This window comes from Clytia hemisphaerica, unplaced genomic scaffold (genome assembly GCF_902728285.1).
Source record: "Clytia hemisphaerica strain Z4C2 unplaced genomic scaffold, Clytia hemisphaerica genome assembly, whole genome shotgun sequence".
Taxonomy (NCBI): Eukaryota; Metazoa; Cnidaria; class Hydrozoa; order Leptothecata; family Clytiidae; genus Clytia; species Clytia hemisphaerica.
This window is the reverse complement of record NW_027103551.1, coordinates 3,371,241-3,388,568: the sequence shown is the minus strand read 5'-3', so window position 1 is coordinate 3,388,568 and position 17,328 is coordinate 3,371,241. Positions and strand designations below refer to the sequence as shown.

The window sequence follows — 17,328 nt, the reverse complement described above, 5'->3', positions numbered from 1 at the left end:
TGACAATTAAACCAATTACATACATCATATAAACAGTTTATCATAAGCACATAATAAAAGATAAAAAGATTTGTTTTATAGTTATTTGTCAGAAAAGTTAGAAGAAGGCAAAAATCAAAACAAATTAATGTCCCGGGGGGGGGGTACTACCCTTGTCGACCGACGGGGGTGCTCCGCCGAGGTTCGAAAAATGGACGCTACGTTGGACTCGAAATTTGCGAAAAAGTGACCCTGAATGGGTCTGAAATTCCAAAATTTTCTCAAATTTTCTACTTTTTCCCTAAATTTTCCAAAAATAGACACCCTACGAGGGACTAATTTTTCTATTTTGGTGTTTTTGCGACCCTACCTAGGACTCGTGGAGGTCAAAAAAGGTACCCTGACCACCGGAGCATCCCCGTAACCCATCTTGCCCTAGCACCCCCCCCCCCCCCCGGGATTAATGTTTCCTCACCGAACAATAAAATTTGATGAGAATTATTTTACAGACATTTTTCACGAGAAACCCCGTATAAAATCACAAACAATCTTACATACCATCTTCTTACTATAAGAAAGACACTCAAACGATATCTTTTCTAACGACAAAAATCATGACAAAAATAAGAAACAATATCAAAGTTTATCAGTAACTGTTCAATATTATCTTAAGTTCCGATCAAAAACGCTATTGAAACATTTCAATGCCGGAAAAAAGCTATTACCATAAATTTAATATAGAGTGAACTCTCTCTATATTAAATTCATGCTATTACGTATTAAAGGGTATTTGCTTTTGAAGTAGTTAGTTCCCAGGTCAAGAACTGTGAAGCGGTAGACGATGCTATCGTTCGTTAGAGGGACAGTAATCGGGGGAATATATATATACGCAAAGTCAGGGCGTTAGGGTGGTTTACGGGGAATATAATGGTGGTAGAGTTTGGAACAAACTGTAAACACCTCCGCCACTGCTTACTCCGCCCCGGGCAAACCACCCGCTTAAAATTTTTTCCGCCTCCTAAACTATTCCTTTCAGATAGTATAGAAATTCCAGGATTTTTTTCCCACCGGGACGAAATTTTTGCTAAATTTTCCAGTGGGGCTGGGGCTCCAGCGGGTCTGTGACACAGGGGTGTTGTGATACACGTTTTTCTATAAAAGCCTTCTGATGGTCTTCCATCGGATGCTCCTTCGAAAGAAACTTCCTTTCGGTTTGAATATTTCTAAAAGAAAATGCAGTTTTGCTCAATATATACGAAGAACGTAAAGAAAACCTTCAAAGAGTAAAGTTTATGCAGCCTTTGAGTGAAAAATTAGCTTTGTATTTAGCAACCAATCTACAATGTCGTACTTGATTCAAATCTATTTTACATAATAAATATCTTGATAAATTAATATAAATGTGCAAAAAAATATACCTTAAAGGAAGTGAAAATTCGCAATACCTAAAATAAAATTGCTATCATCTCTTTTGACATGGCATTCAATGCCCGACGTATTTAGAAAGTATATACCTTTTCGACCGTAGTCGCAGGGTCAGACGCGTATCACTTTATTGTTTAATTTACCACCCTAAACTCGATCCAATCCTTTTTTATACTTTTTTCTATTGTCTTTAGGTGCGATAAAAAAACTGGGACGCGTTTTAGGATGGTAAAACGGACAAAAATTGCCCGTGCGGCAATTAGCGGCTGCGATAGAAAAGGTGTATTGGACAGGATTTAAAGCTACAACAGATCTTAATTTTAACCAATAAAAATTGAGAATACAGTGCATTCAAAATTTCTTCTAAGCATTAGATGGCACGAAGTCTGTTCAACAGAATTACTTCTTTATTATTCATCTTCACTTTCAATGTTTTTTAAGGTTTGAAGGGATAATCAGATGGTTTGCAATATTTGGCATGTGGTCCTTCTATTGTCCAGAGCAAAATCTCAAAATATTTTAGCCTAACTATTTTCCGAAATGGCTTTAAGGATAAGAAAATAAGAACATTTTTACACCAAAATACTTTGAGGTTTTGCTATGGACCGCTGAAGGTTTCGGTAATCTGAATATTTCAAACCATCTGATTATCCCTTTAAACAAATCAAAATTATTTTTCCTCTGACTTTTTACTTTCAATACATTCATCATGCTTAAAAATGTACAGACTGCCAATTTATCTGCAACAGACTTTAAAACAACATGTTAAAATATACCTTTCTATATCAATAAGTTTGTCTTAGCTCAAAATAGTATTTAAAGAAAATCTGATATGTTCATATATCAATAAAGTTGTCCATTTCTTTTCAAGTTAAGCTGACTCTTGGTGTTGAAGAACTGACAGCATAGTAACGTTCCCAGCAATATCGTGCGGGTTCTTCTTCGCTTCTGTTTTTGTTCAAACGCCTACAAATATCACAATGGTATTGCTCGGTATGTCTCTCCGAGAGAGGATTCTCTGGTCGTTTATGACCCGCACTTTTGGGTCGCGAGGAACTCGCATTTTCCGGTCCCAAGTGTTGATGTTGAGCTGTTTTTTCGGTACGGGAGTGTCCCGCACTTTTGGGTCTTGTACTTCTTTGGTTATTATTTGAGTCTGTTTGACCAAGGACCCATTCCTGGTCATACGATAATTGTCCTTGATCTTTAGAATGAGATTTTGAAGATTTCTCCTTTTCTCTTTTCGTGTCTTTCCCATCGAGAGTTTTAAACGTTTCCCCGTTTTGTCCTCGTAGTAAATTTTTGTCACCGTGTTTACGATTCGGTGCTGAATATGTACGAGTAATACTTTGCTCGTAATGTTGTTGAGTTTTCTGCCGTTGTTGCGACGATTGTGTCTTGTTGCTATCACGTGTTTTAAGTGAATAATACAATTCAGCTTGCTCTTGTGAAATGAAACTGTTTTCAGTATTTTCGTGATGTTTTGAACGCCGTTGCATTGGAATACCTGATCGAGTGATTTGTTTCTTCTCTGTTTGGCCTGAGAGTAAAAATAATGAAAATAATATTAAAGATTCTTAACACTTTTCCAGCTCAATACTAACCAAAAATTGAACGGTGGATTTACTAGCCCTGCCAAGCTGGCACACAACGTTGCTTCAACTTTTATGTTTGAACGTTGTTGTGAACATTAGATAAACGTTGAAATAATGTTGTGTGCCACCTAGATGAACACTAAAATACAGGTTCCTATGTCTGACCGAAGGGCTAGAAATGCAACTAGAGTTTGCTCTTTGAAGCCTTTACCTTTGGAATATATGTCTAGCTACTGTCTATACTCTGTACCAGAGTGTATCTCACGTTTATCGCTTCGTTTATCGCTTCGTAGTACACTCTGTGCGCATTGTTTTTTTGATAAAGAAATTTCCGTACGGAGACCTCTGCGATGAAGTATGATCTATAAATAGCAACATTTCTCTCATCGTCTCCCCTCTCTCATCAACACTCCTCGCAGCAGTCGGATTGAAAAATCTCAAATGAGAAAAGACAATGACAATAGACCCTCTACGACAATGAATTTTAAAATTAGCCGTAGATACTGGGTCTGTGTACAGACAATTGTCACTATTGACTGTAAAATATTTCCCGCGTTTACTATACACCTGTACCCTTGTTCGAAAAACCAAGTATTGAAAATTCAAAGGTTGTTTCAAATGAATACGTTAATAGAAAATGCTGACCTTTTTCTCGTTGCATTTTTGACAACATTTTCTGTCTGGCTTTTTCCATTCTCTCGTGTTCTAGCGGATCATCATTCGCTCGCTTCTCTGATTGACGCCCTGGGTGTTGATCAAAACCACCCTTTGAAACTTCTTTAGGCGTCAGAGTAATTTTAACCCCTTGTTGCTGATTAGCTTTGATACTTCGCAACATTTCTTCTTTCGATTTGGATAGAGTTTGATGGTTGTAGCCGTTATGGTGCGACGTTCCTGAATGTTGATAAGTGGTCGCTGTCTGGCGCGTTGATCTGAAACGGTAACACGTAGTAAAATTCTGACCTATCGGATGACACCCCCTGCTAATAACTTATCTAAATCTAAACGGCTGATAGCGATGCTGCAAATACTTCATGGAGCCTACCTAGGCAAAAATAGGTTCAGGAAAAATCCTGAAGATTCTAAGAAAAAGTAGCAAAGGAAGATTTGAATATCTATTCAACATTCAGATAGCACATGTTACGCTGCCTTCTCAAGAACAATTCAAGTAAGAAAAAGGTAAAAAAGCTAACTCAGATTCTTAAACTAACATCTACCACACATGTGTCTTACTTTCCTGACCCCTTGGTTCTGAAATCTTTATCCAATGTTTTGGATCGCGTCAACAAGATGTTTTGTTTCCGCATTTCTTCCTCATATTGTTGTCGACTATCTATCTGCCCTTTCGTGTTTTTGCCAGGTGATGTGTACCTACGCTCGGTACCATACCCCTGCTGATAACCAATCAGATTCTGCTCTTGGTACTGAGCACCAATCAGATTGGGTTGTGATAAGTGTGAGCCAATCAGGTGAGATTGTGGAAGGCGTGGTTGATGTAGAGGACTTTCTTCTTGCATTGTTCGTCGTTGTATTTTCTCTGCTACGTACTGTTCTAAGATCTGATTGGTCGAACGTGTGCGTTGGTGATTGGGTGCGCTTGAATGATGGCTTTGCTGGCCTATGTCATTGAAAAATAAACATTGTAGTTACCTTGCCGGGGAAAACTTTTTGTCGGGTAAAAATATTCGCCAGGTAAAGTCTAAGTCGGCGAAAACTTTTGTTTGAACCAGATTTAGTTCACTAAACATACGAAAAGATTTTACTGACAAAATATAAGTAAAAACAAAAACAAAAAAAACCTTTTCTATTCTTGTGATATGCTTCAGCCTGTCTCGAATTCATTGCTTGAGACAACATCTGATCCACACTGTGTGTGTCTTCAATGTATTGCCTTGGTTGCTGATGATTTCTCTGATGGTCTAAGGACTTGGTGAGTCGTTGGTATTCCCACTCGGAGGAGGAGCTACCATCATCAGGAGGGTACATCATCATGCTACTGCTGAGTCGCTTCTTTACCCGTTTTCTTTCCTCACTACGGTGTCTGGAAGCAGTCCCCGGTTGGTAGGGTGGTAGGGAGGGATACTGATCCTGATCTGAAGATTGTAGTTCAGGGTAGGATTGCGGTTGCCCCGTATAGAGGGTAGGGGTCTTGCTATCTACCATAATTTCGACTCCATATTGGTATCCACTCCGGTCAGGCTCACTCCTCTGGATAGGTTGGTCTCGACCACGATCACGTCTGTTTGGGGAGCGTCCTCTTCTTGGAGGGGATACTACCCCATCCTGATAACCTCCTCTTGGTCCCGCTGATTTTGATCGTCGGCCTATAGACGGGGACCTTTCCCGTCTACGTCCCGTGTAGACGTATCCCGTACTATCGGTCTGGTCCCCGTCATCCATGACTGCCGTAAGCTCTTCCAATGACTTCCGTCGAAGTTTGTCAATCGACGGCGTACGTATTGACCAATCAGATGTCTTCTCGCGCTTTCGACGGATACGGTCTTCGATAAGACGTAATCTTTCTTCTTTGCTATAAAAAAGGAACAAAGATTTTAATAAAGAAGAGATTTTTTACCTAAGGACAATATCTCAGACGAGCACAAATTCTTAAAGTGTTCATGACGTAACCTTACCCCCGTAAGATATTCAATAAACACCGAAGTCTACTAATGAAGTTTCGTAAAGATACCGAAGATTTCAATATAAGCAGTTGCCTCATTTTCTGCTTTTCAATAAGCAAATATGAACAAATACTCTCCGACTTTGAAATAAACATTTTCCAGTACATTTTTCCTATGAAATTCGTACCCCTACGAGGAAAAAGTAAGCCCCTTCTAGATACTATGCTGGAAAGTTAATTTTCCATAAAGTTAAAATTTCTATAAATTACTATAAACAAGTGAATCTGAAAATGGTTGCCCAAACCGGTCTTTTACCGGTCTTTTACCAAAGTTATGGTTATGTATATTCATAAGTTTCTTACCTCATTTGTTTGTCCATCTCAGTGGATTTGCTGACATAAATACGATTCATATCGCCTGTACTTTTGCTTCTTCTCAATACATCTGTACTTGCTACACTAGCCTTGAAGACGTCATCATTCTCTGACGTAATTGTCGTCTTCAGGCTTTCTTCACCACTTGATTTAGTTGAGTCTTGGAATAAATCTGTTTGGCTTTGAAAATCTTTAGCTTGAGATATGCTTGTGATTTCAGAGGATGTTGATGGGCTCCGAAGCTGTTGAAGATTGTGAATCTCTTCTTGGTTGATAGTTGTATTGGTGATATTCTGACTCTGGACAGAGCTTGTGTGTTGGATACTGGTTGCGGAGGATGTAGACTGCCTGGTTGAATCTAGTTCTTTGATTTGATCTTTCAAGCTTGCTAATTCACTTTTCAATTCAGTGGTATACAGCTCCAAACGGCGATCCTGATTCGAAGCAGCGATATCTCTCATTTGGGTCCGGATTCTTTCCAACTCTGATTTCAGCTCAGCACTGAAGGGTCCTTGCGATGCCTTGTTTTGATCTTCGAGTAGTTGGACTTGTTTTTGTAAATGTTGCAGTTCAGTTTTTAAGCGCTCGTTTTCAAATTTTTCAGCAGCATTCCCTCTTTTTAACTTCTCAAAATCTTTTAGGTCATTTGTTAGTTGAGCTACATCAGACTGTAAGCGTTTATTTTCGTTTTGCTGTGAAAAATGTCCTCTTTTCAAAGTCTCAAGTTCCTTAGATTGTTTTTCGAGCTCCTTAATACGACTGAGGTATGTTTTTTGGTTCACTTCAAGATCAATTTTATCCTCTTTAATCGATTCCAACAATTTGTTCTCCTTCTTTAACATTTCAACCTCGTTTTCAAGGAAATCTACTTGCTGAGCGCTTATTGATTTCCCAGTGATCACTTCTTTATTAATACTCTCCATAACTCGCATTTGACTTTCAAGTTCTTTTACTTCCTGTTTTAATTTCGTGTTTGTTTCTTCCAAAAAGCGAGTCTCTTCTCTCGATTTTTCGATTTCACTTCGGGTTTTACTCAATAATTTATTCGATTCTTCGACTTCTCGCTTATAAAAGCTCTCCATTTCATAAGCATTTTCTGACATTTTTTCGTTTTCTTTCGAATTATGCAAAAGCTCGATATTCGTGTTTCGTTTTCGTCGTAACTCGGCTTCTAAATGCTCGTTATTTTCTCGCAACTCTTCCGAATCCTTCTTAGATTTAACATTTTCTTTTCGTAAACCTTCAATTTCGCCTTTCATAGCTTCGTAAACTTTTCGTAATTCTTCACCTTCGAGAATCAATTTCGTGTTTCGTTCCTCCATATCTTGTTGATAATGACGGTATAATTCTTCCAGATTCCGGAATTTCTCATGCATTTCCGTTTTAAATGATTCCGTTTCTTCCTCCTTGATTTTCACCTTCTCTTCATAGACCGTTTTCATCTTCTGTAAACCTTCAGCATTTTTATTCATAGAAGTAGCCTCTAGCCTAAGGGTCTCAAGGCTCTCCTTCAATTCCTCGTTCTCCGTGTGCAGCGCAGAGTTTTCATTCCTCAAGGGAACAAGAGTCTCTTTAAGTTCGTGTACTTTTCCGTTTATCTCCTTAATAGCTTTGTTAGCAGCTTCCAGACTGTCTCTTAAAATGTTATTATTGCTCGATAGCTGTTCGTTCTCACGGTTGATGTCATCAAGCTTATCCTGAGCTGTTTTCATACTGGAGCCCCATTCTTTTTTCTGTTGCTTCAACACCGATATAATCTTCACCAGTTTGTGGTATTCCTCTTGACTCAACTCAGCGTCGATTGTGTAATAGAAATTGAATGTTCGGCTATCCTTTGTTAATCCAGTTTCCGGATATGGTGGAGATAATGCAGCATCAGAATATGATGGAGATAAACAACGCGTTGGAGATGTGGGCTCAGAGGAATCATTGATTGACATGCTGTTCCCTTGCACTTCTGAAAATGTGTAAAATAGAAATAAAGTGTCAAGCTTTACTCATCATTGAACAAGATGCAACAGAAACTGTAATCACATTTCGACTATATTGATAGACGATGCCATCGTCCCGTTAGAGGGAAAAAAGGGGAAATATATGCGGACAAAATATATGCGCAGTAGAATCAGGGCGGTTTACGAAAAATATAGTGGCGGTAGAGTTTGGAACACTGTAAACACCTTCATCACTGCATACTCCGCCCTGGGCTAACCACCCGTTCACAAATTTTTCCCGCCTCCTAAACTATTCCCATTTTTAGTGATCTTGAGTAGACGATAGGATCGTCGACAATATTGACTGACTGTCAGCAGCCAAACCTTTTTTGAGAAATATTTATAACGAATTCAATTGCAACGTTTGAGATCAACTTAGCTGAAAATATTAATCTTAGATTACATCTGTTGAAGGGAGACAAAATGACAGAGCTGCCTACATCCAACATTTTGTTGGAGGTCGGCAGGTGGCAAAAATAACGTTTTAGGGTAGTTCTTTTAATGTTATTCCTACTATCGAAGAAAACACTCACTGTCTACATTCATACTTTGAACCTAGACCTGCCATAGTCTAAGACAAATCGCTATCTAAGAAATAAGCCCAAAGGCGAAGAAAACGGGGATATTTGCCGAAAAGAGTTTGCCAGTCTTTGTTTCTTCGAAACTCTACGGCCGATTTTTTTCCCTCTTACCGCCTGTAAACCCCGCGCGTATTATACTTTTCCGGCCTTAACTATCACTGTAACGGACGAAAACATCTTCTAATCTGAACCCCTCTCAGAGCCGCCACTTCTACCTGTATGAGATGAAAAGTCACTCATTTCAATTGGATCGGACTGACTACCGTTCAAAGATTTCTCCATTGCAAAGATAGAATGGTAGGCCCCAATGGTACTTCCTGGATCCACACCAGAGATGTTTAGTCCAGTAAAAGACTTTCTCCTTTTTGAAGTATAAAACCACATCAAAAGAAATTGATCACACAAAATTTTGATACACAGTTTAGAACTAAAATATTGTATACCGCAACTAAATCTAACAAACGAAAGATAAAAAATTAAATTCCAATGATGATTTCAAACTAGCCTCAACTATGGAAATATATTTCTATCATTATTTCACAGCATTTAAACAGATTAAACCTCGCCTTACTGTGCTTAAAATACTTTCAATTTGGAGCTCATATCCGATCACAGATAGCTTATATAAAACACAAGATGGTGCTTCTTCATCCCTGGCAAAACAAAATATGCAAAGGATTTTAAGTATAATTTTGCTTCAAATCCCGTAGCCTGGGAACGAATCATTGACTAGCTCCATCTAGTGTCTTATATAAGAATCTGTGTGTTTCCAACTATATCTAACTTAGCTTTCTGCAAAAGAATAGATACTGTACCTAGAGATAGTACCTTTAAAAAAGTATGATAACAAAACTGAATTTCTCAATGTGATTGAGTCTTAATACTTCATACTTTGACTGATAAATCTCATTGTAGATTCCTTTTTGCCGCTTCGTTGAAAAATCGAGTACTTAATATAGAAAACGTTGTATAAAAAATTTTACAGTAGAATTACTTTTTTTTGTATCAACTGTAGTTAAGAAACAAAATTAAATACTAAAATTTATAAGAACCAGCAAACTTGACCTGCACTCTAACTTTGTTCTTTGACTGAGTCTATATTATGATCTCGACTTCTATTTTTACGTTCTATAAAATCAAGGCTCAGATTGTTCACAATTTTGTTCTTATAAAAATTGTTCTTGTAAACAAAAAGTGCGTAAAAAATGATTGTTCCCGGGCAGATCAAACAGTTGGATTGCTATAAATACCTGTACTTCCTTACCTGAATCGAGTAGATTTATTTGAGAAATTAAAATTAAAAATTGATACTTCAATTATATGCCAAAGGAAATCCCCACCGAAATTGGAATTCCATTACACCCTTATTTATCGGAGGCAGTAAATTTTTCATAAGGCTTTGATGTATCTTCTAGCGATTTTCGGACTAAAAAATCCTGAAGAAATTACTCTCGGCTACCTAATGAATGGGGATTTGAAATAAGCGGGGTGGATTGAAGAATCCTCAAAACTTGATTAACGGTGGGTTGGGGGTCGGAATAAAAATGTCATGGGTGGAAAATGTTTGAAAAGGAGGCTTATACAGTAGAATTAGGACAAAAGAAAGAGAATTTTTCCAAAACGATTCAAAAATTAATAAGCCCCTGGGGGGGGGGGGTTGGAATATGAATGTTCTGACCGAACAATTTTCGAAAAATTAATAAGCAGGGGGGGTGGAGATGTTTATCAGGTACCCGAGAATGCATCGTTGACTTTTCAAAATTAGGATTTGGACAAATTTCAGCCTCCTATTCTCATGTGATTAATCATGTGATTTTGTTTATATGATTTCATGTACACGATAATACGCCTTGCAGATTCACAATAATCGAAGATTTTAAAACGATCAACATTTCGGATATGATCTCTGATAAGTAGGAATCATTTCTGTTGCCGAAAAGAAAAGATGAAAACTAGTTGTCTCTATTTAAATCAGATATTAAAATCATCTCGTTAAAACAGCCCGAAAAACCGCGACTAATTTGAACAAGCTACTCTAAGGTCCTGAATAGACGTCCCCACCCGCTTAGTAAATTTCCAGTTTTTTTGTTTTTGAGTTGAAGTCTAAATCAGGCTTAATAAGGAAAGTTCTAAATATTTTCAGCTCCCCCCTTTTATTCAGACCCCGCTATTATTCGGGACCTTAGAGTAACACGGTAGCATGGATTTGTATCGTTATAGCTTTTTTATTGGCCGATTTCGGAACACATATCATCTATGTATGCCAAAGTATAGCAGCTTTATTTAGGCTATGTGCACATGAATGGCCAAATATGTTCCGAAATCAATACCAAAAGTCGCTACATTTGCTTACCCGAGGTTTTATATATAGATATATCTAGAGTTCGAAATAATCTCATTTCCCGTCGAGGTGAACCCATAGATTTATAAAGCCCGAATGGCTAGATGTTGTGCTTTGACTGAAAAGTGTGCCAAGGTTAGGTAGGAAATCCTACTTATGTCACGTGACATTACAATAGAATTTCAGCGCTTGACCAAAAAGAAGCTTCGCAGGTTTTCGAAAACATAGCAGCAATATTTTTTGCGATATTCACTTCTTTTTGCTTAGAAGAGCTTTAAAAGCACAACATCTAGTCCTTCGGGCTTTACAAAAATATGTGGGTAGACCCCTCATATAATACTCTCTGTGATTTGAGTCTCTCAGTAATTCGAACAAATAAGTTCTTCAGTTGTCGAGTTAGAAAAAGTGAGAATCAACTGTTATTCCACTCAATAAGGGAAATAGAGTTCTCGTTAATAGCTAAAATTAATCGAAATCGTACCTATCATAGTTTTGAAACCATTTTCATCTTCTTCAGCACTATCCATAATCTCAGGGCTGGTCATTTCTCCATTAGCACCCTCATGCAGGATTCCAGTGCTGGTATCATCATCATCGTTACCATTAGTAACCGGTTTTAGTTGTTGAAGAAAATCTTCGAACATGTCAAGAGTGTAATCTAAAAAATCATCTTGGTCTTCTGAATAAACTTCTCTGGTGAATTTGAGTTGACCTCTTGGTGATGAGGGAGGATTTGGTGATTCTGAATGTAGTGTTGTTTGGGCTTGGTTGAATTGGTGTATTGACGGTAATGGTTGAAAGGTGTCTGTTTCTGTTAAAGGGTGAAAAATGTCTGCTGCATTTAACAGGCTTTGTAGACCTTCTGGGAGCTCTGGTAACTGGTGTTGCTCAGCATTAGACGTAGAAACACGTTGTTGATCTTGGTTAATCTGGCGTTTCATTAGATGACTATTTTGTGTTGTTGTTTGTTGAGTGATTCTAAAATCTTCTGTCACTGTGCTGATGAATTGTATCAACTGCTCGAAGCTTTCTCTCAATTCTTCGACATATTGAACATCAGATGACGTCACTGATGACGTCATTCTGTTTAATTCGTCCCCATTCCCCTGCTCCAATATTTGTTGAGTTGTTGACGACTTTTTGATTGTTATTAAACATTCCTCAAAGTAACGTTTTAGTTCTCCTATATGAAGTTCTGTCAGAGTTTTGGAAGTCAGCTTCATGTTATTAGATGTATTAGAGTTGATTGCAGAACTAGAAGAGGGTTGGCTTTTATTCTTCTTCGAAGAAATAAAATTGACGTTAGAACTCTGAGATGACTTGTTGACTGATGAAACGTCATAATTTGAACTTTCAATAATGATAGTCTGTTTAGTGCTTGATTGTGAACTCTCATGGTCTGTCAGCTGGACCTGCGAATTTAATTCCTCAAGATCTTGTAGATTCGGTGTAGAGACTGAGAAACCATTGATATGATCTTTCGGTCTTGCCCCGATAAATGGTAGACTTTTCCCTCTTCTCAGGCTATTTTCAGCATCCCATGGATTTGGGGGTCGCCCGATAACCGTAAATACACCGAAATCTAAATCATCTTTTGATCTCGGGATTTTATCATGTAATCCGACTTGACGTTTTCGACGATATTCTACCGACTTTGAGCGACGATCAGTTCGTACTTTTTTTGTTCGTCTTTTGAGTGCTCGAGGTTCAGTACTGATGGAAGTTGTTGTTTCTGTGGTAATTTCTTCGATAATTGCTCCTCCATTTACACCGACTGATAAATCTAAAAGAAAAATAATGTCAAATCAGTTCTTGAAGTCTACACAGTTTTTTCTTACGCATAGGGCTCGTTTGAGCTGAGGCTTGGGCGTATTGTTAAATTTTCAATAACAGTAGACCTTTTTTTTCAAGCCAAGATATCGGCCTGGCTATACATATTATAAGTGTTATCCTTAGAGAGGAACTCACTGTAAATCGTTTGATTTGAGCTTCCCACGTAGTAGTTCCTCCTACATTATTTGCATTTTATGGACGTTAGGAAGACGTCGTTTTGGCACTTTATAAAGACTGGATTGATACTACTTACCTGATGAACACTGAAGACTTTGAGTCTCGCTAAGGGTCGAAGTTTGGAGATTTTGTGTATTTTAACGTTTTTCAGAATATAAAGTTCGGCCGAGAATTCTCGGCTCGGTGGCTTCTAGGCTATATTCCAAGCCTTATTGGAGCAAATTTGAGCTTTTAAAGTCCTTCCTTTAAGTCTTAAGTTTCATGTTAAAACTCAGAGTTAAAATTCTACTTTCCAACTGTAGTTTTACGCGCTTAAAAATCATTTGTAAAAATTTAGCAGGGAAATCCCCTTTGTCTCAAATATTTCGTCAATGATTGTAGTCCCCCTTGTTTATGTATCTACACTTTTGGAGACGATACGGAGTGACTGAAACGATTTGGAAAAAACCGCAGACTTGACCCGCAAAGTCGAGGTCAGTAAAAGTGGATTTACCGTCGTCCTCAGTTGATCAGGATCTAGAAAAATCAGAAGCAAACCGTCTCCATAGCAGAAAGAATCCCAGATATACATATATAAAAACTCGCTATTATAACCATATATGACTTTCTAAAATCACTACCTTCCGATTTGCTTCGTGGGCGGCGGAAACTTCCATAGTAGGGTGGATAAGAATAAAATAATTCGTCGTGAAGAACGTATCTTTTTAGCCGTACAAACAAACGCAACATATAAAGGGCGTAGTCAAAATCTGAAACACCCGTGGCGTCTGAAGAATAGGGCGGTCTATCAGGGCGGTCAGCCATGATTATTAATGAAATGTTAAGATTTGACCAAAAGATCAAATGGTTTGTTCACTTCTGGAAAGCTTTTTTGAAAATTTTTAACTGCAGAATGTAGCATATCGTTTTGATTTTAAATCATTAAACAGCAAATGATTCCAATGTTTTAGAATTTGAATCCTGTCGAATAAAGTTGTCATCAAGTAGATAGCAGGAAAATCTCTGGGAACAACTATTCAAGTAAAACGGAATAGCAACAACACCAAATTGCAAACTGCACTATTCTTGTCAGTTGTGCACTTAGTCTTTAGTTGACTACAGAACACAAAATTGTTAACATTTACAACATTATTGTACGTATATTTAAACTCATAGAAAATGCTTTTGAGACAGCAACAACATACGAAAATAAGTCAAGATTATTCCTGTTTAATGAAAATCTTTAAGTTGCAATGATCAATTTTTCCACGACATTCCAAAATCCTTCCAGAGAATACTCCGATAAGTTGACCAACAAAATCAAATCTCAGCAGCATTGATATCTCAACTAAACATCTTGGTGAAAAACCGTCAACTCAAAACGTGTCAAAACATTCACGATTGATAATATCATTTTTACGGTAGTAAAAGAATAAGGTTTTAGATTAAAATCTTTATTGTTTTGCCAGTTTTTTTAGACAGGTATGTGAAAATATATCGTTAGATAAAACTTGCAACTTCTGGTTTTTAGATTAATATCTCTCAAAGAAAAATTGCTCTAGAAATATAAGAGAGACGACTTACAAAATGCTGCGAAATAGAAAAAAAAGAGAGCTTTCAGAAACAGAAGAGAATAAATATTATCCAATTTTGGCTCATTTTTAACTCCTTCGAAGGATACTTGAAAATGGGGTATAGAGGAATGTTTTGGTTATAAATTTAATTTGAAATTTTCATTTTTTTTATCCTTGATCAATAAGAAACCACTGGAGGTCACAAAAGAGCAAAGACATCAAATAGAAATTAAATTGGAGAATAAAAAGCAGAAAAAGAGATTTTGATAACTTTCAATTTTATCTTATGTAAAAACAGGTGGATAAAGACTTTTAACATTTGCAAATGATCCATTCTGTTCTTGTCTAGTCGCTTTTGTTTTTGAGAGATTTGTACAGCAGAAAACTGGGTAATCAATTATTAACCAAACTACTGCATTCGTTACTTATAAACAAGGCAAAATGGGAGGGTCAAAAAGCAATTATCGATTGGAAATCGATGAAAGAGAAAAGCTTCAGTAAATGTATACACCCCAGTCTCAGTGACCCGGTGGCTACATTTGCAATTAGAGATTCTTTTGAATAAGTGATTCTGGACTGATAGATTTATGATTGATTGATCGATTGATTGATTGGTTGATCGATTGATTGATTGATTGATTGATTGATTGATTGATTGATTGATTGATTGATTGATTGATTGATTGATTGATTGATTGATTGATTGATTGATTGATTGATTGATTGATTGATTGATTGATTGATTGATTGATTGATTGATTGATTGATTGATTGATTGATTGATTGATATCAAATGACGATAAGTATGACATTTAAAAAGGGAAATTCATCTCTGTATCGTGCTCTATCTACATATTTCACTTCATGCATCGATATTTTAAAGCGTCAAGGATTACATAGCTCATTATGAAGGTATCAATAACTTTAATACCAGTGTTCAGGAAAAAGCAATTAGATTAATATAAGTACTCACAGCAGGTCAACCATGTTTTCTCATCTTATATCATATATAGGTATTATAACAGGCAAGCCAGACTCCGTTCAACTTTGAACGGCTTTTTCCGCTACCAGTTATGTTGACTCATTGCATTCTTAAGTTACAGGCCTAAAATTCTAGAAAGTCACTGAATTTCATCTGAAACCTTTAGACCGACATGGAAGGCAAATTCCTTTAAGTCTGGCTTACTGATATTGAGCCAAAGCCTTTATAAATCTGACTCAAATGTACTCAAATTTGGCTAAATTTTCTCTGCACTATATAAGGGTCCGATTTCAAAGACCTAATTTTGGGCCAAACTTACAGTCATTTTTGAGTCGAGTGCCCCCTATCTGGGAACGGTGTGCAGTGATTCAAAAATTGAGCAAAAAGCGAAAAAAGAAAATGTGATCCTGTTAGCACCAACTGCTTCAACTGTTTCAGTGGCAAAATGAATCTTTCCTGTTCAGTAGGGATATGAATAATGATCTCACGATGTTTTTTTCTTAGGGCTTGAGAAAAACCTTTAAAAACTACACGTTTTTTTTTAATAAGGAACCTTAACTTTGCTCTGAGCCTGGAGTTCCTTATTTTTACAGAGAATTTCAGTCTCAAAGTTCCTTATCGAGTTCCTTACTACATAGGAAATTTTGAACTTTTTGCCCCTTGAAAGATCAAAATTTGGTCAAATTAGTCCCAATAAAGGTACATTATTTTCAAATCCACTTATTCTCAGCCTGAGCAGTTCCTTAACAATTCCTTATTTTTTGAACCATTTTCAGCCTTGAGTTCCTTATAAAAAAAAAACGTGTATTCAATGTTTTTCCAGCATGATGAGAAGAATTTTTGAATGTTTGGCAACTTTCGAAGTTAAAAGTGAGTCCCGACGGATCTATGACGAGGTGTTTTTTCATCCTGTTCGTCAGAATTTTTAGAAATTGAAAAGAAACCCTCTTAGTTTCAAAGGAGATTTATTGGAATCGGGGGATCAACGAATTGCTGTATTTTAAATATCTCGAGTTCTCGTGATTAATAGATGTAATGAAAAAAGAGGAAAATATTGATTATTCTAATAGATTGCAGTCTCCTTAACTCGAACAAGTTTTACGGTCCCTCTGGTTAGCAATAACTTATAAACCTTACTCCAGAACTGGAAATTTCCATAATTCGAACACAATTGTGTTCTCCTCCTCCCGAGATACGATTGAAACTCCCTAATTCGACGTTCTACTATTCTATACGCTCCCTTATTTGACTCCCCCTGAAAATCGAATTAAAGAGCGTCAACTGCATATTTTTATTAGAGAAGGAAGAATATTCAAATTCGAATCCCCAAAAATACTTTTTCAAGAAAATTACCTTCGGCTGTCTTTATAGGCATCCTTCTTCAATATTTCCAGGAAAAAACGGAGATATATAATTTATAGCTCCGGTTAAAATATAACGACTTTAAAACCCATCAAAAGAATTTCATCATCAGAAAACTTTGAAAAACATCATAGTAATATGTAATAACTCAAAAAAGCCAAACTAAAACATAACCCCTTAATCTTAGATCATATTATAGATCGATAATTCATTAAAAGTGGTAATAAGGCAGGGAATAAATAAAAAAAAGACTATTCCTTACAAATATAAAAATAGATAGGATTTTTTATCCCATCCTTAAGCCTTTGTTATTGTGGGTATTCTATCAATGCGTCTATTTTACGGACCAGCAGGAAACATTTCTTTGTCCTATAACCTGTATATCAAACGGATATTAGAAATTGTTGTTTGACATTATTCAAAAATATGAGGAGATATTCAAACGTATTCAACGTGTGTGTATCCAAGACACCGTAAAAAATAAATGACCATATGACATCCTTGCCAATTTTCA

The 17,328-nt window shown here is 36.9% G+C and overlaps 1 protein-coding gene across 2 annotated transcripts; it reads right to left on the bottom strand.

Moving 5' to 3' along the window:
* Positions 1–2,185: 2,185 nt before the first annotated feature.
* LOC136800312 (putative leucine-rich repeat-containing protein DDB_G0290503) lies at positions 2,186–16,905 on the bottom strand. Of its 2 annotated transcripts, none has more exons than XM_067056944.1 (7): positions 16,806–16,905; positions 11,389–12,690; positions 5,983–7,951; positions 4,799–5,529; positions 4,233–4,617; positions 3,645–3,931; positions 2,186–2,944 (listed from the first exon to the last, which is right to left on the bottom strand). In XM_067056944.1, the coding sequence occupies exons 1-7, from the start codon at positions 16,825–16,827 to the stop codon at positions 2,271–2,273; spliced, it is 5,370 nt and encodes a 1,789-aa protein (XP_066913045.1). In that variant the 5' UTR covers positions 16,828–16,905; the 3' UTR covers positions 2,186–2,270. The 2 variants fall into 2 exon arrangements, with proteins under 2 accessions (XP_066913045.1, XP_066913044.1); XM_067056943.1 differs by lacking the exon at positions 16,806–16,905 and adding an exon at positions 13,538–14,361.
* Positions 16,906–17,328: the final 423 nt, after the last annotated feature.

What these genes read in the sequence shown, in the direction of transcription:
- LOC136800312 (XM_067056943.1), bottom strand. Translation starts at nt 13,721, where the DNA reads ATGGCTGACCGCCCTGATAGACCGCCCTATTCTTCAGACGCCACGGGT. An exon ending in CCCACGAAGCAAATCGGAAG is followed by an intron (nt 12,691 to 13,537) that starts GTAGTGATTTTA and finishes TTTTTCTTTTAG; the next exon opens with ATTTATCAGTCGGTGTAAAT. An exon ending in TGGTTTCAAAACTATGATAG is followed by an intron (nt 7,952 to 11,388) that starts GTACGATTTCGA and finishes ACACATTTTCAG; the next exon opens with AAGTGCAAGGGAACAGCATG.